We start from the raw sequence: 25,018 nt of genomic DNA, 5'->3' as shown, positions 1-25,018 counted from the left end.
TAAGAGAAGCGGATGTGGCTCAAGTGATAGTAGGGCTTCTGCCTACCATATGGGAGGACCTGGGTTCGATCCCTGGGACCTCCTGGTGAAAAAGAAGAAAGCATTCCTGTGTGTGAGCCAGTGCCTATGTGGTGAGCCAGGTGCCTATGTGAGTGCCCACATAGCAAGCCGAGTGCCTGTGCAATGAGCCAAATGCCCATGCAAGTGCCTGCATGGCGAGCTGAGTGCCCACACGGTGAGCCAAGTGCCTACCCAAGTGAGTCATGTAGCAAGATGACAACGCAACAAAAGAGAGACAAAGGGGAGAGTCAAGGTGAAGCGCAGCAGAGACCAGGAACTGAGGTGGCGCAGCTGGCAGAGAACCAACCTCCACATCAGAGGTCCCCAGGATTGAATCCCAGTGAATCCTAGAGGAGAAAAAAATGAGAAGAAAAAAAAACAAAAACAAAAGCAGAAATAGATACAGATCACACAGCAAATGGACACAGACAATGAAAACAGCAGGGGAGAGGGAGAGAAAGGGGGAAATAAATAAATCTCTTTTTAAAAAGATACATGTAAGAATTGACTCTAAAATGGCTACCCTAAAATAATATATATTTTAAATTTTTATTAAGTTTTGCTTGGTTTGTTTTAGTGAAAAAGAGCTGTGGCTCTGTTATTTCAGTTATAAACATTTGATTTGAGAAATGTGTTTTTACTAAATTCCTTTAGAATTTTTTATTTTTTTAAGATTTTTTTCCTCTCCCTCGCCCCTGCCTCCGCCCTGCTATTTTTGCTGTGTCCATTGGCTATACGATCTTCTGTATCTATTTCTCTTTTTGTCTTTTCTTCTAATCTTTCTCCTCTAGGATTCAGAGGGATTCGATCCTGGGGACCTCTAATATAGAGAGAGATTCCCTGCCAATTGTGCAACCTCAGTTCCTGGTCTCTGCTGCGCTTCACTTTGACTCTCCCCTTTGTCTCTCTTTCGTTGCATCATCACCTTGCTGCGTGACTCACTTAGGTGAGCACTTGGCTCACCAGGCGAGCACTCAAGTGGGCACTCGGCTCACCGCATGGCCACTGGCTTGCCACACAGGCACGCTTTCTCTTCTCTTTCACCAGGAGGTCCCAGGGGTCAAACCTGGGTCCTCCCACGTGGTAGGCAGAGGCCTTATCACTTGAGCCACATCTGCTTCCCTAGAATTCTTTTTAAATAGTTAAAACATATTGTCTTGATTATCTTTTTTTATTTTTTATTTATTTTTCTCCCCTTCCCCACCTCCGCCCATTGTCTGCTTTCTGTGTCCATTCGCTGTGTGTTCTTCTTTGTCCACTTGCATTCTTGTCAGCCCCACAAGGAATCCGTGTCTCTCTGTTGCATCATCTTGCTGCATCAGCTCTCTGTGTGTGCGATGCCATTCCTGGGCAAGCTGCGCTTTTTTCGCGCAGGGTGGCTCTCCTGGAGGGATGCACTCCTTGTGCGTGGGGCTCCCCTATGCGGGGGACACCCCTGTGTGGCATGGCAGTCCTTGTGCGCATCAGCGCTGCACGTGGGCCAGCTCATCACACAGGCCAGGAGGCCCTGGGTTTGAACCCTGGACCTCCCATGTGGTAGGCAGAGGCTTTATCAGTTGAGCCAAATCCACTTCCCTGTCTTAATTTTTTAGATAGAAAAATGCATGTCCTTATAATCTCCAGTTTTTTCTTAGAGTGCTTCAATTTAAGGACACACAGTTATGCAATGGCAAAGGCAAGATGAAAACCACAAGCTTCTAATTCAAATAGTCTCATTCTTTTTTAGATCTGCTTTTCCAGAATTTTCTTTTGCATTTGTGTATGAAGGTTTTCTTTCCAATTCTGCTTACATTTATTGCTTGAAACATAGTAAGGTGACTGCTTCATTTCTACTTCCTCCAAAATGGATTTTTAATTATGTTAAAAATTTTAATATGTATGCAACTTTATTATTAGGATAGTTTAGCATGACATAGTTATCATCCTTCAATGTCATTCATTTTTATTTCATTACATAAAGGACCAAGCCAACATGACACTTATTTACTTATGTATTTATTGCTACATAGTACATTCTTACAGTGAACAATATAATCTTAAAATACCGTAAATTGTTATTTGAAAATGTTCAGAAAACACCCATAGGCAGTGTTTTGAAAATGACATTATTATAGTCCAAGTACATAACTGGGATATAGCTAAAAGATGGAAATTATTTTTAAAATTCCAAATATCTTTCTTTTTAGTCATTGAAGACACTACGAAATTCAGACTTGAAACCATATATTATCTTCATTGCGCCCCCTTCACAAGAAAGACTTCGGGCATTATTGGCCAAAGAGGGCAAGAATCCAAAGGTAAAGCTGTTATAATATTGTACTATCCCATATAGTATGATTGTAAGTAAACATTAAAAAATTTTTTTAAATAAAATAAACATTGAACAGTTGTAGCCTAGTCTGTCATGGTGCTTAAAAGCTATATCAGCTTGAGCTTTCAAGCTGATCATTCTTTCTGCCACCTCACTTTCCCAAAAACTGCCAGGTTGCCTCTGGTTGGACTATGGCAGCTTTGCAAGCCGGGAGCTATTGTTACTGCCCCTCATGTACAGTAACCTCTTCAAGTTCCTTAAAACTTCTCTGATCTTCACATGGGCATTTCCAGGGGGATTATGTGCTCCCACGTTCTCTTATAGATCACCTGCTTTTCTCTGCAATATTCTACATCTGCAGGGAGCCAAAGTTGACTGCCTTTCTCTTCCTTTTTCCCATGAAATTTTATGTTCATGATCTGAAGTGGAAAAATGTTTAGAGTTATTTTAGATCTATACTGGATGTAGCCCATATTATACTAAACGTTATTACTAATGTCATTCTTTCTAAATTAAGTTGGTGCCTAAGGTAATTCCTTATACTATTATAACACCTATTAATATAATGAAACATACAAAAAGTAAATAATATGCTGATATATTAATCAGAAAGCATGGACTTTTTATTTAAATATATGAAATGAAAACTGTCAAATGGCTTGCTATATCAAAATAACATAACCACTCTTGTTTTTTGCTGTTTATTCCTTAAATATATCTAGTTTAGAGAGGAACCACTCCATTTTTCTTATTTCATTTCCTATGCCTAAATCTCTTTACAGGTAGTCATTAAAAGCACAACAACATTCCTTTCCTTTGATTCTTGACTGCCCACCACAGCCAACAGCCTAGTCTTCCTCCCCTCTCTCCCCCAAGATACCTTTTTCCATTCTAGGTCTACTCACTTTTCTTATTCAGTCTGTATATAAAGTAGTATGTTAAAATGTCTTAGACTATAGACATCAGGGATTTTCCCACTATGTTGAGGATAACTTTGGTTGCTTTGTCTAGGCCAAGTAGGCTAGTTGGTTAAAGCAGTGATTCACCCCTTTTCATTTTTATAGCACACTTAAAGTTCATAAATAAGTAGGATTGGTCCGAGTAACTGCTGTGCTTAGCACTTGGAACACTACAGAAGAAATATAAGATATGGTTCCTGCCTGTTCTTGAGAACAATCACAGTATAATGAGGGAAACAAGAGTACTACTCCATGAAAGTTATGGCCCAGTAACTGCTTTTGTAGATCTGAAATGCATGGTTGCAAAAGGAAAAGGTTGCAACCCTGAGGACAAGGGTGGAATGCCATTCTACTTGTTCAATCTAATTTTCTGTTCCCTAATATGCACTTATTTCTTAGGCTGTTCTCCAAGAATCATTATCATACCAATGATCATATACTATTCCAAAACATGTTAAGCAACTTTTTTTTGCTTGCATAAATGGTCTCTGGCAGTGCTCTCATGGATTTTTATCAACTTTATATTGAATTGGCCATCCCTAATTGAGCAAGGTTAAAAGATACAGATTATTATGTTTTTAAAGCAGGAACTTAGTACCAAAATGTTTTACAATAAAATATAATTTTCTAATTCTTTTTTCATTAATTGAGGTAAACTTTATATACCATAAAACACATGCATTATAATTTAGTGAGTTTTGGCAAATGTATACCTTATGTAACTACCACTCCAGTCAAAATGAAGAACATTTCTATTCATTCCATAATGTCCCCTCTTCTTCCTCAGGCAATCTTAGATCTGCTTGCTTTCTCTATAAATTACTTTTGTCTGGTCTAGATGTTCTTATAGATGAAACCACATATTCCATTAGTATATTTTGTGCCTGGCTTTGATCAAAATACTGTTTTTAAGATTCACCTTGTTGCTTCTAAGACTAGACCATGCTTCTTAGTACTGAGTAGTATATCATCATATAAACATACTAGAGTTTATCCTTTTACCATTTGATATTTGTGTTGCTTCCAGTTTTGAACTGGTATGACATTTCTTTCACATTTCTCTTGGATAAATGCTTTTGAAAACAGATTGCCATTTTATAATCCCACCACCAATATATGATGGTTCCAGTTGTCTCACATCCTTAGCAATTTTTGGTGTTTTCTTTTTTGTTTTTTTTCATTTTGTAAGGTTTTGGGTTTTTTTAAACATTTTTTAAGCCATACTAACAGATGTGAAATGATATCTCGTTATGATTTTAATCTGCAGTTTTCTGATGACTAATGATATTCTGCACCTTTTCATGTAGTCATTTGAGCTCATTCTTTTGAGAAATGTCTCAGATCTTCTCTTTTTTATTTATTGGTTATAATAATTCTGTCCTTTAGCCAGATTATGTATTGCACATAATTTTCTACAACTCTGAGTACTTTAATTTCCTTAACAGAATCTTTTTAAGATTGGAAAATTTTTAAGTTCTCACCTTATTTTAAGGTAATATTTTTGTAAACTGCCTTAAAAAAAAAAATGTCCCCTACAAGACTGTAAAAATTTTATTTTCCAAAGGCATTCTAGGTTTAGCTTTTACATTCAGGTCTTTTTTTTTTTTTTTTTTTTAAATCCTTTGTCAACAATGACATATCAGATATGGGTGGGTTATTTCTATTCTGTTCCATTTATCTATATTTATGGTAATATTACACTATCTTTACTGCTATAGTGTTATTATAAGTCTTGAAAAATGGGCAAATTTTGGTAATAGATGGTGATGATGGTAGTGCACAATATTGTGATTGTAATTAATTGCACTGAATTGTATTCTTGGGAGTGGTTAAAATGGGGTTTTTTGTTGTATATTACAATTTTTTTTTTAATAGAATGGGTGGGGAAAAAAGAATGAATTACTGATACGAGCCTTGAAGACATGCTAAATGAAAGCAGTCAGTCACAAGAGACCACATATTATATGACTCCATTTATTTGAAATGTCCAGAATAGTAACATCTATAGAGACAGAAAGTAGATTAGTGGCTGCCTAGGGGTGGGAGGTTTGGGGGAGAAGAGGGATGACTGCTAAAGGGTACAGGGTTTCTCTTTGGGTAATGAAAATGTTCTAAAATTGATTATGGTAATGGTTCTACACTGTGACTATACTAAAAACTATTGAATTGCACACTTTAAATTCCCCACAGGCTTTCTGTAGAAATTGAGATGATTTTAAAATGTGTATGGAAATTAAAAGGAATAACCAGAAACACTTGAGAAACAAAGTTAAGTTGGAGGATTGTGGCTTTGCTGATTTTTGTTTTCTATTTTCTTGACTTCTCTTAAATTATTTCCTTGTACTTTAGATTCTGTGAGTCCTAGAATGTTCTTTCAGTAATCCCAAGCTTTGAGTAGACTGTCATAGCAAAAATGTCAATGTGTTCAGTTACAATGGTGAAGTATAGTCCCTGTTGGGGAACAAAGGCTTCTATTTACCATAGCCAGATGCACAACATTCCAGAATGAAAATTAGCCACACAAGAAACTGCCTCAGGATAAACCAGAGCTGTCATTTTTTAAATGTTTCCCTTCTGTCACAGAAGTTCAAGTAGTTAATTTTTTTCATGTTGTAGGTCCAATATGGTATTGATATTTGGCTGTTTCAGTGTCTCAGCTGCTAAAACAGCATACAAAGGGTTGGCTTAACAACAGGAATTTATTGGCTCATGGTTTCAGAGGCTTGTTTCCTCCCAGGTCAGGATCTTCTGGCTGGCCAACAGTCTTTGGGGTTCCTTGGCTTTTCTGTCACATGGCATCATCATCTTTCTCTTCCAGGTTTTGTTACTTTCAGCTTCTGGCTCCTTCCATGTCCATTTTCCTTTGTTTATAAGGACTTCAGCCAAATAAGATTAAGGCCCACCCTTAACTATTAACGTCTTCAAAGGTCCTGTTTACAATTGGGTTTATACCCACAGAACCAGGGGTTGGCTCCTAAACATGGTTTTTGGGAAGGACATGATTTAATCCCCAAACTAACTTTTATATGTAAGATATTTGTTGACCTGAGTTTAATGATTTTCTTCATTGGGAGGAATGGGGGTGGGATTTGGGAGCAGTTTCACTTAAAACACCTGTACCTGATAATCAGACAGTTCTGGTTATGCCTTGCCACCTACTTGTCTATGTGAAAACACTCTTTCTTTTATCCAGTATTTTAAAGTGGTCTACTAAATAGTTTCCCACAATCTCTTAAGATAATTTTTGCATCTCAAAGACCTCTTTTATGTATTGAAAACAGAGAAGCAATTTAATGTATTAAGCTGTGCTCCCCCCCCCCCAAATTAGGTTACTAAGTCTTGGGCTGGCCAGCAGTATTTTCATAGAAAAAGATACCCATTCTTTTGATCCTTCTCTTTTCCCATATCTAATTCTACTATCGACAAAGGGTACAGGCTCTTTATAAAAGCCAAAAGTAGTTAGGGCTTCGGGTCCTGCCACCTCTTCACCTACCAGAAGGGCCCACTGTTAAATGTTTTTAAGAAGTTATAACATCTTAAAATGTTTGAAACAAGTGTTTGCAGTAAATTCAAATAAAGTGCTCTTGAAGCCCATGATCTTGTTGGCGAGATAAGACAGAAATATATATGAAAGCCCTGAGTAGCAGTATAAAACAGGATATGTTGAGAGTGTTATGGATGCCAGAGCAAAATAAATCACAGTGACCATGGTGGGGTTGAGGAGGAGCCCCTGAGAGGAAGTTCTGCTTAAGGTGAGTCTCAGAAGTCTGAGTGATTTTAAAAGATAGAAGTTAAGTGATATAAAGCATCCCTTCTCGTTCTTCAACCATCTCTGAGTCATCCTTTGTTTTAGTAAGGGATGGAGTTTACCTCACAGTTTTTATCTTCTCATTGCAGCCTGAAGAGTTGAGAGAAATCATTGAGAAAACGAGAGAGATGGAGCAGAACAATGGCCACTACTTTGATACAGCAATTGTGAATTCAGATCTTGATAAATCCTATCAGGAGTTACTTAGGTTAATTAACAAACTTGATACTGAACCTCAGTGGGTGCCATCCACTTGGCTGAGGTGAAGGAAACATCCATTCAGTGGCAAGACTGGACTTACCTGGCAAACTGCCAACATGAAGACAGCCTCCATACATCAGTGAAACTTTTGTACAAGGTGGCAGGCAGTATAAGCTACAGACCTGTTCTTAGATATCATAAATTAACAGAAAGTCACCCCAAGCAGTCTGTGCCCAGCATTCTATACTCTCTATACACAGCTTTCAGGGATCTTGCTTTATTTGGGGAGTTCTAAATGGAGCTTTGCAATAGAGCAGTTCCATTTTATCCATATAAAACCCTTTTAATTCTGTTTTTACATAACTCTTCTGCCTACTATTTCCATGAAAAACTTGTTTCTGTGTACACAAGTCTGTCTCTCACATTTATAAATATTGATGTTACTTAATACTTAAATACTTCATGGGAACTTTTGGGGACTGTGCACTTCTATGCACGATGCAAGACAGTATTTGCCTAGGAAATTGGTTTAGTGATCAGAAATACTTTCCTAAAAATTAAAAAAGAAAAAACAAAATGGTGCCACTTTGGTCTGAAGCTGTTGTTGGGCTTGAGCTCAAACAAACATTCCATTAAAAGCCTTAGTTTTTAAGCTCAAACTTGGTGGATCAGACTTCATTGCATACTCAACAGACTAATTTAGTGAAAGGTATACAACATACGCTGATATTATTTAAGATGTAATGATTTCCTGAACTCTCTTTCTTAAATTGCCTCTCAACTCACGTGATGACCTCTCTTCCTTTTTCTGATGATCTGCATAGTAGAATAGAATGTGTAAGTTACATTTTTGAGCGGTGGAAATTCATATAAATTGTTGACTGTATTTCCTCATGCAAAGTTTTTTTTAATGCATGGGATAATAAAGCACATTTAAAGTTTCTGCATTTTATATATGAGCATAGTATAATCTTATAACTGTGCTTCATATAGCTAATAAACTGGAACTCCGTTTCTGAATATAGCTGCTATATACTGATATTTACCAGATGGACAAATGATCATTGGTAACACTTGTTCAGCATTGGAATACAATTATATATATGCTAGAGAAATACTAGGGTATTTGACTTTGAGATCAGAGTGGAAGACCTGAAAGTCATTTTAACATTATAGGAAAAAAAATCTTGGAAGAGGAAAAAGTTAAGCATTTAGAAACAGGTTATCTTAACAAGGTCTGCTGCTTATGACCAGAATGTCGCAGCTTGCTAAATTGTAAAAGTTTAAGCTAATGAGATTTCTGTACTGTCTCTCTAGCTGTAGCTAAAACTGTAACTTCTATAATTGGCATGGAAATGTATAGTCTTTTCAAGCCTTTTAGGGAGTGTAACAAACAACCTCAAATGTGAATGTTTTGGTTTTCTTTTTATAATGACTTTAGCTATAGCATTTCCTGTTCCCAAAGCAAAACACTGGAATAATACTCATTTGTTTCTTAATTTAACATAAGCATTTGTTTTTAATGAGTAGTTTTGTCTGTCATGCATATTTGATTTTTCCCTTCTACATAATTTTATTTGAAAAAATGTAAGACAGTTTATATTTCTGACTTTTTCGTTTCAAATTCACGTGGCCACTAGGTTGGCTGGGGACTGTCTTGTGGAGAAATACTTTTAAGATAATTTTCCTTGTAAGCAAGGAACATTCCTTGGTTAAGGGAAGGAATGCCATACATATTATCTCTTCATCTGTAACACTCCATAAATGAATATGTCACACTGATTTTCAGCATTGAAAACCAAGGAATATACTTCGCACTTAATCTCTTCAGTTTTCCAGTTTACTTTCTCCTTGGGAATGATAGGTAGTCTATGGTAGACAATGGAGTTTTGTGATTTGCTTATCATAACTGGACTATGTTTAATCCTAAGACCTAAAATGTTGACAGCTTAAGTTAGACTGAGTTGTCAGTAGTCTCAGTGAATGGCTGTTGTGCCAGGCCCCGAGTTAATCTGCAGACAGTGGGGACTGCAATAGGGCTTGGTGTTCTCAAGGCCCACACGTGGCTTTTCACAAGCAGATCTTGTATCAAGGCACAAGCCATGCCATTGTGTACTTTTAGGAAGTCTTCAAGGTGATGGGATGTTTTGGGCATCAGCAAAGTCCTGTTGTTCTCTCCTTCCTCATCAGCAATGATAGAGGGCTAAGAATTTTTATGCCCAGAACTTTTCTCAGTCTTAATGATTTGGATGTGCTGATATTCATTACAGTCTCTAAGCAAAGTGAAAACTGAGTTATTGCTGGCTTCTTGGAAAGAATATGGAAAAAAAGTCTTAGTTGTCTAGCTACTCTGACCAAATTCCATTTCCTGTCCTGCTGTGGTCCTGATGTAAGACCCCAATGTGTCAGAGGTAATTGTCTTAATCACTTACTAGAAAAATGATACCGGTAACTAATGAAATATACATAAGTCAGAACAAACAGGAAAACTAGTATTTAGACTAATCCAGATTTGCTTTCTATGAAAATCTAAAATCTGGATTTCTTTTCTATTGGTCTAAGGATAAGGAATAATTTGAATGTAGTTTTATGAATGTGTGTGGAAAACACAAACCAGGGATTCAGCCTTAATAAAGGTTACCTTTCTGGGACTTGTTAATCCCCCTTTGTACTCAATCTTATCCTGTATCTGCACTCTTATGTCATACTGTACACTGTATTGTAAAAATAAAAAGGAAAATTATATTTCAAGTAAAAAAAGCCACTGAGTAACTTTGCCTTGCTGGTGTTTATACTCTCTTCTACTCAAGTTTTCTACACACCAAACAGCCACTCTCCAAGTGTTTGCAAGACACAAAACCATCAGAACTTCTGCATTTCTTGCTGCTTGTAAAGAAAAAAAAAAACTACATTAAGGATGGACAACTTCAGGCTGTGAACTTGAATGTTTTCTAGGGAAGAAATTATAATTCCCAGGCAAACTTAGCTCCTATACAGCCATGGATGTAAGTACACTAAAAATGGATCTGGGTAGTTTGCATGGACATAGCATACTTCATTTCTCCATTTTTTTTCTTCCCTTTATTCCACTCTAAAGAAGTAAATCGTATACCAATAAAATTTTTCACATACATAGACACCTGCTACCCCAATCTAGCTTTCTATTCCTATTACCTGTCCCCTTCCTGTGAACCAGTTCACCGCAACCCCACATGATGAATTATCCACTATTTCTTTTTTTAACAGTATGCTAAACCACAAAATCTTCTTCACCCTCTTAGGTACTTTAAACAAAGGAAATAAATACCAGAGCTCTAAAAAGCCACAAGAGAAATCTGGGGTACTTTTGACTCTGCTTTAAAGTGAATGTTAAGTTTACCTGAATGAAAAACCACTAAATCTGGCTTCCTGCCCCCACCTTCATACTAATATTTGCCTCTTAGTGGCATGCAGTACTTGAGAACCAAGGCTCTGAAATGAAATCAAGGTACACTTAAAGCAGACCTCTGGGACAGGTCCTATGTCTTATCTTTAAATACCCACAGTTCTAAATAAAGGTGGAAAGGATAGAAATTAAGAATTAAACTCTCAAGGTAAACTGCCTGGGTTTAAATCTCGGATTTACCACTTTACAGCTTTTTAACCTAGAACAAATTATGCAAACTCTATGTGCCTAGAAATGTCTTCCTATAAAATGGAGAATTAAAATATGTACCTCATTGAAACAGTTTTGTGATAAATAAGATAACTACTTTAAAAACTAAGCTTTATTATTTTATAGGAATAATATATATGAATATTTGCTAAATTAGTGCTGTAAAAAGTCTGTGCTAGTAACTGATTAAAATAGAATACTAATAAGGCTAGTGTCACAGTGTCACTGACTAAAACACTGTCCCATCACCAGTCATGTCAAAAATGCCTGGAACTGGTTGCAAGAAAGCCTAAATGGATCACGCATGCCAAATCAGTTACTAGAAAGCTCAAAGTCACCTGATGCAGCTATTGAAATGCCTCTTCATATGTGAAAGATAGCAAGTTGTTACTGTTTATAAAACACTAAAAAGTCACCATATTATACTCCAAAATGGGAATTAGTATTTTTCTCAGATGAGGAAAGAAAGAAGTATTATGACCCTCTTAACTCACTGGAAATCATATACTTACTAGTACCCCAAAACGCAAGAGTAAGCCTGCTAGTAAAACTGCTATATGGAGGGAGAAAAAAGGTTACTCACAACTTCCTACATTTCTACAGAGAAAACTCTTTGTGAACAAGACCATGTACTGGTCTGAGAATAAGAACAACACTCTTTTCAGCAGTAAATTAATTGAAAAGGAACAAATTTTTAAATCGTTTTACTAATTATACCATAGCCGCATTTAAATTGGCAGAACTCCCATGACAGATGAGGATAGAGACCTGTCATGCAAAGAAAAATAAGTGAAGGTATTCATAATGCTTGAGAAGTACCACGATAATACAGGGCTGCTGCAGCAACCTCAAAACAGCATCAATGATTACATGGAAGTAGCAACAAAGGTACACATGTGGTAGTTGGCCTGCAACCACTGAGGCTTCCTAAGGGTTATTTCCTAATATGCTCAGTAAGCAGACCACCTATAACACGGTTGTAATTGGATTAGGGTGACTACGAGTAGTAAATCCCACAGGTTCCTGGGTGGGCAGGTTCTACAAATCTTTTATCTGTGATAAAAGTTTGCTGAAATGTGACTGTAAAAGTAATCCCATAAACTGATGCCCAGGGAAATTTTACCACCAGTGAAATTCTTAGGCCAAAAAATAAATAGCTACACATACCACACCTATACACCATGAATTAAAATGGAGCCTGAATTTTAGGGCTTCTGAAATGAACAGAGCAGGAAAGATTATTCAAACAGAAGATCCTCATCCTTCTCTTCAGCCAGAAGATTAGCAGGCTCCATCACCTCCCCAGCTGCTCTCCGTTGCTCCAAATCCTTCTCAGATTTTTCCTTGAGAATCTTTTTCTTCTCCTGTATTTTCTTTAACCTGTAAAATAAAGGGGGGTGTTTTCTGAACACTGTGTGCCACAAGATTTATTTCAGTACTAAATCAAACTGATCTCTCATTTTGTAACATGGGTAATTAAACACTCAAGACTAGAACAAAATTTTAGCTCTATTAGTTTTAATTCCAGATTTTAAGCATTCAGATACTTAAATTTTGGATCACTCAATTTGAAATAACACCACAGACATCATTAAAGGACAGAAACTAAATAACCTTTGGTAAGATTACTACTCATACTCGGATGCTACTCTTCAAGGTCTACGACTGCTGTGTCTTCCCTGATTCCCTGATTACTCCTGCCTTCATCTCCCATGTCTGAACCTAGCACACTGACCCACATACCATTTATACAATATTTATTTACTCCTGCTTGCACTAAGTGATGCACATGCATCATATCTTTTCTTTCAAATTACTGTGCTGAATCGTTAACGATTTATTCTATTACTTAATGCCTCCAGTACTTCATACTTTTTCCTGGAACATGTTCAACATAAAATAAGTATTTGTTGATTAATCCAAATCACTTCCCTCAGTTTTCATGTAGGAAACATCGGATGTAAATTATGGTTCCATTTTAAAGAATAATCAAGCCTATTTATTAGTTTTTTTGAAAGGCTATTTAGAGATGCCCAGTTTTAGGTACTTGCAAAACTTGACATAGAGTTGTCTCCACAGCCTTTGGCAATATTATCTTATTTATCAGAATTGTCTTACTTCTCAAAATCAGCTGTGCTAATTCTAAAGAACATAAAGTCAGTTTAGTCTCTCAGCAAACTGAGCTTTTAGAATATGAAAAACAAAAAGTGACAATTAACTGCCAATTGTAACAAACCTATAGAATTCTTCTCGCTCTCTCTCATCCAGCTCTGTGATGATATAAGCAAGGGTACGTTCAATCCGAGGAATGATGACTAGAATTTTTAAAAATATATAAATGTGAGAACTTCAAATATCCCCCTTTTATTTTTTCAAATTGCTATGTCCATTTGTATAATGATTACTTTTCTCATTGTAAAATTAATGTAGAAAACTTGGAAAACAAAAACAGGGCAAAAAAAAATGAAGTATAATCCAACTAAAAGCAGTCACTATAAATATTTCTGTATATGCCCTTATAGTTTATTCTGTGTACTGATAACATAATGGACCATGACATATATAACATTGAATACACTGAATATGTATGAATATATTAACACTGAAACCAAATGTTAATTTAAATATAACAGCAATTCACTGTTTAGGAGCAGAGACTGTACAGCACAAATAGTGAGCCCTAATATAAACTATGGGCTATAGTTAGTAAATAGTATAATCATTACAATATTTCATCAATTGTAACAAAGGTACCCCACTAATGCAAAGTGTTAATAGGGAAAACTGTGTGTGAGAGGGTATATATGGGAACTCTGCATTTCCTAAATTATTTTTCTGTAAAACTACAACTTATCTAATAAAAAATAAAAAAAGAGGAACACAGTAAGCTGAGTTTTATGTCAGTCACCAGGTTCTACATTATATAGAATTTGCCTGTTCTATTTCTAGAATGTGAACTCCTTGGGGGTAGGAACTATTACATATTTTGTTTTGCTTGCAGTTCCATGTATAAGGTCTGGCACTAACAAGCACTCAAGAAATGTGTTTTGAGTTTTTGAAAAATGAGATAACTTCTTTTTTAACACTAATAGAGCCCCAATCAAAATAATTTCTTGGCTATTGAATAATTTTTTTTTTTAATGAAAACTGTTTTGTGAAAAAAAGACGCAGTACTAAGCAGTAATAGTTTTAAATAATGAAATAAAAGAGATGGAAAAAATCAATCAAAAATGGGAAAATTTATTTCTAGAAATAAAGAAGACTAGGACAAGTTAAGACAAAAGAGCTAAAGGAGAGAGAGTTAAATATTTAATGTATTCAAAAGGTATCTCTCCATCCTTGGAAAGAACTAAAAACGCTATAGCTTGTAAGAGTTTGTAGCCATTACTAACTGCATGAATAACCAGAAAATAATAAAACATTCCATAATTTTTAATGACACACTTCTATTTTCCCACCGAGTGCAGAGACAATGGTCTTATTTACGTTGAAATCTTCAACGCTTCATACAGTGCCCACTTCCTAGCAGCTGCATTTCATGTGGTGGAACAGACAAGCAAATACAGACAGTGCTTCCACAGCAGCTATACTCACCATGTTCAATGGCATTTACACGTCTGTTGGTTATCTTAATAGCTTCATCCAGCGTAACGAAGGAAGTCTAAGTTAAGAGGACAAATTAATAATGTACGCACAAAGTCTTCCCAATCACATCTGTTCCCTTGACACTCATACTATATCTGTAGAAAATATCTGGGAACCAAGACTTTATTGCATGCTTAAAAAAAAAAAAATTAAGATTTTCATAGAAATCACATCATTTCCATAGTACTATAACTCTTTATGTCAGACTGACTTAAATAAAGACATAGAGATGACAAGAGGAAACAATCATGCACTTTTAACCAGACCTATATTAACTGACCACAAAGGACCCAATCCCCCCCAACAGCCTTCGTGCAAAACCTTGTTATATTTGTATTTAAGTCTAATATCAACTTTTGATTTTCTCCCCTAGCAAAGAGTGAAACTGTACAAGTAAGGACAATGATGCTGAAGCCACCATTTCAGGAATCAAAGGATCTTAGGATAAGTTCATGGAAACAGTTTCAAATACTAACTACAGTATGCTCTGACTCAAGACCTGAATAAAACTCAAAATAAAACAAGCTCTTCTGCTACTTACCTGCAGTGAAGCTAGTTCCACCAGAAGTTCCACTGCTTTGGCATAATTCCGCTTTAATTTAGCCAGCTGTTCCCCACCTCTGGCTAAACCAGTCAATTCATAACCTGAAATTGCAAGTCAGACATATGTAGTTAGAATAAATAATCTTCTAAAAATTCCCAAAAAGAACATAATTCAGAATGCTGAACAGTTCACTAATCTCTGTTACATGCCATTAGGAAGTGCCCATCTCACTCCCTAAACACTACAGGAGCATGCTGCTGAATAAAGTTTCCACAAAGCTACTATTCTAAATGTAAGTATAGGGAAGCTTTTAACCAGTCTTCACCTCACCACCTTGCTGGATTAACTAATGTCCTTCATTTCCTTGGTAAATCATACTGCCCGAGGCCCCCAGTACAATGACATTGTTAACAGCAGCTCTTTAAAATGCTCTACTTCTTTATTCAACCTGTATTTATTCCACGTGATTTAATTAAATATTACATAAATGAAATAGAAGTGCAACAAGAAAGAGCACTGTCTCTATGGGAAAAAAAGTTGATTACTTTGGAGAGACTCAAAAGAGATGTGCTACTACCAAAAATGCTATCAAATTAGGAATGAGTGGGACAATTGTAAAAATTGGGAGGGGGGCTACAAAAAATGTAGAATGATTTAGCATTCATACTGCATCAGTGTCTAAGATGTTATTCAAATTTAAGAAACCTAAACTGAGTGTGTAGTATACATAGAAAGAACACAGAAGTCTAATCAGTAGATTTGAATCAAAGATCATTTTTTAAATGATAAATGACTACATTTATATATTTCTAGACTGAAAATCTTAAAGACATGTAGAGTGTTTTATGGCTCCCTGCCATAACAAACTTTCTGATTAACTAATCGACTATATCAGATAAGAGGGCTTCTCATACTAGAACCACTGAACTCTAAGGTCAACCTAACACCATTTGTTAGAACAAAATTCACTTACAGAGCAATCAGGAGGAAATCCTGAGACACTAACACAGAACGGTTTACACTTACTGTCAGTTCCTTCATGATAATGTTCGAACACTGGCAAGGTAACTCCTGTGAAACACATAAGCATATATGGATTCACAAAAACATCAGATTCAGTTTCTTAATTACTGTCTTCTGTGTTGTTGTTGCTTTAAGAAGAACCAGGGATTGAACCCAGGAGCTCATACTTGGGAAGCAGGAACCCAACCACTGAGCTACATCTGCTCCCCAATGAGAGTTGGCCTTTTTGCTTGTCTCTTTGTTTTTAAGGAGGTACCGGGGTTCGAACCTGGTACCCTGTATATGGGAAGCAAGCACTCAACCACTTGAGCTACATTCACTTCCCTTCCTGTGTTTCTTATTCATCAAATAATCAAAGGATTAAGTCTGGAATTGTAACTAGCTCCAGTTAATAAATTTAGGAACCTGCCTTAAGTGTTCATTTCTATCCAAAAGTCAAAATATCCTGAGTGATAAGCAATCTGATTGTTACAAGCATATTAACATGCAAAGCAAACCAACTTGTTCTGGATAAATGGGACAAATTAGGACATCAAAGTCTTGTTGTATAAACAGGTTAATTTTTAAATGCCACCTTTTCTCCACCAAGGCTTCTAAAGATTTGAAAAGTTACCTGCTACATTATCTTTCTTTGCACGAATCTTCACTTGGGCTTTATTCACATTTTGGATAACTGTGGTGCTGCAGTAAACAAAAAGTCTTTCTTTAGTTGTGTTTTTAGAGGAAGAAATAATCCTACAGGAATCTATTGGATAGGTTTCAGCATTAAATTAGACCAAGAGTGTGATGTCACAATTAAGTTTTGATAATTGTCTTTTCCAAAAAAAGGGAAAAAAACCTCTGCTGCCAGAAGAGGGCCTCAGAGAGCAGGAAATGAACAATATTCAAAACAGTCCTAAGGAAACAACAAAGATTCTGAAAGTCATGGAACGTTTGAGTTTTCAGTCATACATGTGGTACATGGATATGACTTTAGGGATTCTTATTCACCTAATGTAACTTGGAATTAACTTCCCCTCCTTCTAGGTTTGCTGCTCAAATCATTAGAGAAGTTCAATTTCTTTATCCTGAAATCTACCTGACTTTCACCTCACCTCGTATGACTCATCATCAGTTAATGTTATAAAATAAGGTGATTTCCCCATAACCTTCTGAAACACAGTCCCATACCACTTACACACTACTGATCCCTCTTTCTGCTGGAAAAGTCAGTGCAAGTTGTTATCCTATCAGTAATGCCAAGAATTAAAGTCTACCATTTCAAAGGGCCATAGCCCCTCAGGCTATAGGATCTGCCACCAGATAAAGCTCTTAGATATTACAAACTAAGAACAGAAGCACCATGTCATTGGGAAAAGATGATTGAAATCAGAAACTTGAAACCTTGAGGAAGACATTTAACTTACAAAGGGAGACCTGAAGAATCACAATCTATGTAAGCTGGCAGATTTCCTTTTTAAAAAATAATGTAAACCATTTCGTATGGTTTGTAAAGCATATACTGATATGATAGAAGCCATAAAGCTCATGACTTTAAATAACCAATTCCATTCTCAGAAATTTATCCTAAGGAAATAATTCAACAGAAACAAGAATATAGATGCATGAAGATGTTCACTGCATAGTCTCTAATACTCCAAAAACCTGAAAATCAACTCAAAGGTCCAGTATTAGGAAAAAGGGCTAATTATGGAACATCTAGAGAAAAATTATGTAGCCATGTGAAAACATGGAAAATATTTATGATAAAAACGTTTAAAAATGGACCATAAGATACTAAGTATCCTGTGCCTGCAACTATGTAAAAGATACAGGTGGATAGGAATGAAACACTGGTGGTTAGGGTGATAGGTTAAAAGAGTTCCCTTTTATTATCACTATATAATTTGTCTTTAATGTGTATTTTTTTAAGTTAAAAAGTGATTTCTAAATGAAATTATGAACAAGAAAGCACTTCGTTGTTTTTTTTCCTCAAAACACCCATGTTGTCTTCTGACCTGAAGTCCCCCGCTGTGAACTTGGCCTCAGCAAGTGAGAAGGCAGCTTCTCTCATCACTTCGCCCATCAACATTTTAGTCTGGAAAAGCATAAACAACAGCATATTCAACCAAGTATTTTAGAAGGAATAATCATATAATTATGTTTCTTTAATAATCATCAGTAATTTATGCTTGGTGTTTATGTAAATATTAATTTGATAATAATAATGGCAAAATAAAACGAACATTTCCAGTTTTACTTGAACAGTTTTGGTTATGGTCATTAACAATGTCGCAATACCATGATTTTTATAATTAAAACATCAGAATAAACACATTAAAAAACAGATGCTTTACCAAATGACCTACCTTATTCCTCAATGGGTATACATGTTGATTTGCTCAAATTAATTTCTAAGTTCCCTGGGAGTTGAAATCAAAACATTAATGGCATATTGATTCTACAGTTCTTGCCTAAAAATATTCAATAATTTTTTTTTAAAGAGAACAAAAACTGGGGCAGGTAGATGCAGAGTTCCCTTTCCAGGTATGAAAAATGTACAGCTACAATAAGGAAATACATCTGGTTCTGGTATAGATTAGTCAATGAAATGGAATAGAGGATTCTACAACCCCAGTCTATAGGAGAATTTAGTACAGTAAAGGGATCATTCACTGACCATTCATTTGCAAAATGATATAAAGTTACATTTCCAGACATTAAAGGTTAAAAAAAAAACTAGAACAAAAGAAAATATATCAGAATATGTTTCCTAAACTTTTTAGGTCTAACATTTTAAAAACAATAATTAAGATAAATATTTTTTAAATGTTAAAAGATAAGCAAAAACCTGGGGCATGCTTCTATGGAATATGAAAGTGTTCATCTTGTCATAGGGTGTTATCTCAGTGGGTGGAATCTACACAATAAACAACAAAATATTAAACTCCCATCCTGGGGAGTACTGCTCCATTCTCAAATAGAGGGGCAAGGATCTCTTGAGTACATAGGCAGTGCCTAATAAAAGAAAAGAAACCAGTATGTCAAGCCCTCAATACTAACGCATGTAACTATGAACCTTATTTTTGAAAAACTGAAACTTAGTGGTTACCATAGATTCTGAGGGGCAGGGGAGGGAAGAATAAGTGAAACACAGGGCATTTTTAGGGCAGTGGAATTGTTTTGCATGATTTTGCAATGATGGATACAGGCTGTTATACATTTTGCCAAAACCTATAAAATTGTATGGTGCAAAGTGTAAACCAAATGTAAACTAAAGATCACAGAAAGTAGCAATGCTTCAATATATGTTGACCAATTTTAACAAATATACCACACTAATGAAAGATGTTACTAATAAGAAAATGTGAGAGAGGGAGGGAATAGGGTATATGGGAACCCCCTATATTTTCAATGTAACTTCTATAATCTAAAACTTCTTTAAAAATATAGAGGAAAAAAAAAAAAAGATAAGCAAAAGACTTGGAGAGAGTATTTTTAGCATTTTACATACTAGCCAGACTGTAAACAGAACTTCTACAAAGAGAAGAAATCCACCAAAATCAAGTTACCAATATTTTGAAAAGATACTTAAATTCACATGTAATTGAAGCAATGCAAACTAACATAAGATACCAGTTTTTTGTTTTTTTTTAAAGATTTATTTATTTATTTAATTTTCCCCCCTCCCCTGGTTGTCTGTTCTTGGTGTCTGTTTGCTGTGTCTTGTTTCTTTGTCCGCTTCTGTTGTCGTCAGCAGCACGGGAAGTGTGGGCGGCGCCATTCCTGGGCAGGCTGCTCTTTCTTTTCACGCTGGGCGGCTCTCCTTATGGGGCGCACTCCTTGCGCGTGGGGCTCCCCCACGCGGGGCACACCCTTGCGTGGCACGGCACTCCTTGCGCGCATCAGCGCTGCGCATGGCCAGCTCCACACGGGTCAAGGAGGCCCGGGGTTTGAACCGTGGACCTCCCATATGGTAGACGGACGCCCTAACCATTGGGCCAAAGTCCGTTTCCCAGATACCAGTTTTAGCCCAACAGATTGGCAACAAATAAAAAGAGATTAATACCAGTTAGGAAGAATTTAAGAAAATAGGCCACCTCAAACATCATTTGATAAAGCTATATATTAGCATAATCCCAATTTGAAAATTTAAATAAAAATGCCCTTGGATCCAGATTCTAAGATGCTTTTCTAGTGAAAAACTATCATACAGACAACACACATATCCATGTATAATACTCTTAGTATAAGTATATGCTTTACAAAAGTAATACTCTTGGTATATGATACCAAAAAAAAAAAAAAGACTGGACAGTTATAAACCAAAGTGTCAAGAGGAAATACTTTTGGGAAATAAGAGAAGGATGGGGTGGGGAAAAGTATGGGAAATCTTCACTTTTTAAAAATATGTCTACTTCTGTACTCACGTATTTATCTAAAAATTAAAACCTGCTATGTGCCAGCACTATTTTAGGCAATGGGAATATAGTGTTGAAAAGACAAAGTCTGTGCCCTCAAAGAGTTTACATTCTAGTGAGGGGAAACAATAAATCTAGAAAATAGCATGTGGTAGCAAGTGCTATGATAAAAATAAAAGCAGAACTGATAGAAGCAAATATAGTGGTCACCCCAAATCTGGGTGATCATTGATGGCCCCTCTGTGAAGAGACCAGAAGCAGTCATGAGAAGATCTGGAGACAGAGCAATCCAAACAGAAGGAATATGCAAAGGCTGTAGAGGAGATTACTGGAAAGAATGCTCAAAACAAGGTCAGAGAGGCAGGCAGGGGCAAAAATCATATCACGTGGGTCTTTGTGGGCAAGGAAGGATAAAGAGTTTGGATTTTATTAAATGACTTGCCTAAAACTTGTTACAGTTACAATGGCATTTTTCACTTTTGAAGGAAAGAACTTTCAATTAAAATTACTTAAGAATGCCAAAGGGCCAGGCCGAATTTTCCTTAAGTATTTCTAAAATAAACTGTTCTAAGCAAATTTCATTCTACCTCTATTATCTTCTTTAAGATCTGTCGAAATCGAAGAGTCAAGGCATCAGATTTTTTCTTCAGGAGGTTTCGGCCTGTCTGTGCTCCTTTTAACCGAGCCTTCATGATGGTCTGTGCCCTATATAAACAGATGCAAAAAATATTTCTTACCATTGTCTAAAAGAAACAAAGAAATAAAAATACCTGCCCCAGCACAGTGTTAAAATTATGCTTTATTCTTTGATGCCATGAGAATGAGAACGTAGAGCTAACAAGTTCAATTGGTTTCTCAATTTTGTAGTTTCTCCCCATAAATGAGAGGTTTAAAATAAAAACATCTTTTTAAATCAATATCTGGACTAAATATTTATTAAATCATAAATGAGTTATCAGGAGCCCTATTTTATGATGCCAGCATAGTTTAAATATCTATTTGTGAATTTATGTTTCAGTTTCCATTAGATGTGTAAGAATTTTTCAAAAACCTACCCATTAATATATATATCAAAATTAGAAATGCACTTACCTTCATGACCAGCAATACCACTCTGAGGAATTTATCCTACAGATTTACTCCCTCATATGTGTGAAAAAAAATGTATAAGGATAAGGATGAGCACTCTAGTCTTACTGGTACCAGTAAAAGGGTGGAAGTGTGCTAAATGTTAAATAAATTATAGTATATTACACAATGGAATGATATGTAGTTATTTTAAAAAAAGAATGTAGACCTGAATGTGTGCATATAGAACAATTTCTATGTATTGTATTGCAAGGGATAGAATAGCATTTAGAAGTGCTCTCAGTTATGCAAAGTAAGGGATAAATTTGCTTTTATAGATGGAGAGACTAGTGCTAGAAAGGATTCACAAAAACTGGTAACAGTAGTTACCTTTGGGAAATGGGGCAAGGGTAAAAAGGGATTACTTTTTACTTCTATACTCTTTTGTATCTTTTATTTTATAATTTTATACCACAACCATTAATTACTACTTCTATTAAAAGTATGACATTAAAGTGTTTTGATATTATTAACTATTCATTTATTAATGACATATATAAGACTCCTGAGAAGTGGAAAGCTAAACTTAGACTGAAGTCTCCTCAACTTCTTATATTAATATTTTCACCTCAAAACCCCGGTACCATAGTCAAGACAGCAACAGGAGAAACTGACATTTCTGTTCTTGCTGCTCAATAATGAAATCAGAAGTAGAAAATAAAATTCAACAGACTGGATGACCTAGGTATTAATCATATCACTGGTGGTATAATCAATACAAAATAGCAATTATTGTACCTTTTGGCTAAATTCTTTGATACACTGAAATTCTTACAGTAGAATTAAAGTTATGGAGACAATTTTATAGCTGAAAGGAACTTTAGGCATTATATTAAAAATCAGGAAAATGAGGCTCAGAAGGGTGAAGAGACTTTTCCATAGTCACTCAGTGAGGAAAAAGCAGGGCAGAAACTTAAATCACAGATTTCTGACTCCAGTGACTTTCCCAAGGCTTAAAATGAGGCTCAAACCTAGATCCACCATATGCAACCACATGCCACACTGCCTCCCCTTAAAGATTACAAATCACCTCAGATGAACAGATGTCTTTGAAAGAGCTAGTTATCAGTAGCTGACTTTTCACTAACTGGCCTCACAGAGGTCTAACCAACTGAAGGTGGTTCAGTTTCCAGCTTGAGTAGGATCTATCCACTCCAATGTGTACATGTAACATACTGCATTGTCGACAATAACCATTAGAATTTGGGTTCAAAAACTTGCATGAAATTTAAGTCAAATCCTAGCACTGAAGGTTCCGTCAAGTTTATACTATGAATACCTTAATCTTAATAGATTAAGATTAAATTCTCCATGCTAATTTTAATTTCCTCTTAGGTAATAGAATCTCTTTGAAATGGACAAATTTTAGTTCTTGAGACTCTAAGAGATCTTACACTCTTACCCCAAAGGGACTTATAGCTACTATGTGGTAGAACCTGGATTTGGCTGACTTCTGTTGACTCCAAATACTTCATGCCTCTTTTGATTTCACTCTAAACTTGTTTTGATTCTTCTTGTGCATTAAGTGGTCGTAAGAAGCATTTCACAAGATAATACAGTCTTATCCTTACCATATTGGAACTGTCTATGTAACAGTAATTACCAGTGTATTTTCTAGCCCAGGTCTCTAAAAAAATCGGACTTTCAGTTAGGATGATGGCTTCGTTTCCAGCTGAATCAAAGACATCTGACTACATGACAAAATAACTACTGTCAGGGCTTAGGAAAATATTTAGAGACAGGATTACTTCCTGCACCTGATTTTCCTTTCAATCAGCAAGCTGAATGCTCTCAAATTGCAAATTTCACCTGCACAAACATTTTTCTCACCTCTTAGTCCCAAACTTCTAAATCAAAATAAAAACAAGAAATGTTAATATTCTTATCTATTTTACATCCATTGCCTTTCTCCACAATTAGCTTGCTTCCTACCTAGTACATACAACAATTAGTAAGCCAGCAGATGAAGGTAAAGAACAAACAAACAAAACGTTTCATTAAGAACTAGAGCCATGTAACAAAGACAGAAATCTTTTTTTTTTTAGGTACGAGGTCAGCAACTGAACCTGGGACTTCCTACGTAGCCAGTGCTCAGCCACTGATCCACATCGGCTCCCCTGAGTTGGTTTTTCATTTGTTTGCTTGTTGTTTGATTTTAGGAGGCACAGGTACTGAACCTAGAACCTCCCAGGTGGGAAGCAGGTGCTCAACGACTTGAGTCACACTGCTCCCCTGAATATAACTGTTTTAAGTAGTCTCAGATTCCTGGAGAAAAAAGACAGGGTGAGGAAAAACAATAGAATATCCCTAAAGGGATAGGACCACAATCAAACAATCTAAATGTCAGAAGCAAATCTGACTTTCTGCTTCCTCACTGAAAAAAAGGAGAGGAGGAGAAGAGCAAAAGTAAAAACAATTTTCACTCTCCACAATTTGTTGGGGGCATTAGAAAAAAATTCAAAATTTTCTTTACAAACTGGTCAAAAACCTGGGGTGCTATGTTACTTCTATCAAGGAGAAAGTCATCTCTACAGGACAGGAGGGCAAGGATTTGTTCAAGGAACATTTTTTGTGTACCTTTTATGGGTAAATAATCAAGATACTCTCTCAACCTGGAGAACACCCCAGTCTAGTAGGACAGAAAGACGTGTAAACAAAATATCACTTCACATTGTGCTGGGTGATATTAACATAAGTATTAACAAGGTACAGTGGTAACAGGAGTGCCTGAGAAACTCAGGGATGTCTTTCCAGCACTAGCTGCTGGTCCAGGGTATGGAGGAATAGCGCTCCGGGCAGGTATTCCTGAACCTATAAATAAATGCCTCTCAATCCATTCTTTTACTTACATTCGCGAGGGAAAGATCTCAATTCGGTCTTTGCCCGACATTCTGAAGATAACTCTTCGCCTCGGTCTCAGGCGGGCAACCGTGCCTGCAATAGTTCCAGTCCCTGAACGCCACTACCGGAGTCAGCTGGTTGGGTCACTTGACCCCTCGCGTTGCTAAGAGGCAGCGGGGTACGCACCCTTTACTTCCGCTTCCTGTTGGCCAGGGGCCTGAGAGGGAGGACGCGAAGGAGGCGATGCCCGGATGTTGAAACTCTCGCGCCGCGGAACTACTCCTCGATTCCGGTTTGCCTCCACAGCTCCTCCCCCTTCTGCTTTCCGGCGGCTGCGCAAAGCGCTGCTTCCGTCCGGCGAAAGAGTAGGAGAGAAGAGAACACTCCTTTTCTTCCTTCACGTTCCTCTTTGTCCACAGCGCCACCTCATGGTTAGCTAAAGT

At 36.5% G+C, this 25,018-nt stretch overlaps 2 protein-coding genes across 10 annotated transcripts in view; one reads left to right on the top strand and one right to left on the bottom strand.

Moving 5' to 3' along the window:
• The window catches only part of PALS1 (protein associated with LIN7 1, MAGUK p55 family member), a 108,605-nt gene extending 98,506 nt beyond the window's left edge, over positions 1-10,099 (top strand). For all 9 annotated transcript variants that reach the window (XM_004477289.5, XM_071213858.1, XM_058293236.2 and 6 more), the window contains 2 exons: positions 2,247-2,357; positions 7,228-10,099. In XM_004477289.5, the coding sequence (XP_004477346.1) occupies positions 2,247-2,357; positions 7,228-7,404 (288 nt within the window). In that variant the 3' untranslated portion in view covers positions 7,405-10,099. The remainder of the gene's footprint in view (positions 1-2,246; positions 2,358-7,227) is intronic.
• ATP6V1D (ATPase H+ transporting V1 subunit D) lies at positions 8,827-25,016 on the bottom strand. Its single transcript, XM_004477288.5, has 9 exons — positions 24,584-25,016; positions 21,194-21,311; positions 18,204-18,283; positions 16,820-16,887; positions 16,210-16,254; positions 15,181-15,284; positions 14,589-14,655; positions 13,231-13,309; positions 8,827-12,374 (listed from the first exon to the last, which is right to left on the bottom strand). Exons 1-9 carry the CDS (start codon positions 24,622-24,624, stop codon positions 12,233-12,235), a joined length of 744 nt encoding a protein of 247 aa, XP_004477345.1. The 5' UTR covers positions 24,625-25,016; the 3' UTR covers positions 8,827-12,232.
• Between the last annotated feature and the right edge of the window lie 2 nt (positions 25,017-25,018).

Source organism: Dasypus novemcinctus, chromosome 3, assembly GCF_030445035.2.
Source record: "Dasypus novemcinctus isolate mDasNov1 chromosome 3, mDasNov1.1.hap2, whole genome shotgun sequence".
NCBI classification, from domain to species: domain Eukaryota; kingdom Metazoa; phylum Chordata; class Mammalia; order Cingulata; family Dasypodidae; genus Dasypus; species Dasypus novemcinctus.
The sequence above is the reverse complement of the archived record's forward strand: the minus strand, read 5'-3'. Positions and strand labels throughout refer to the sequence as shown.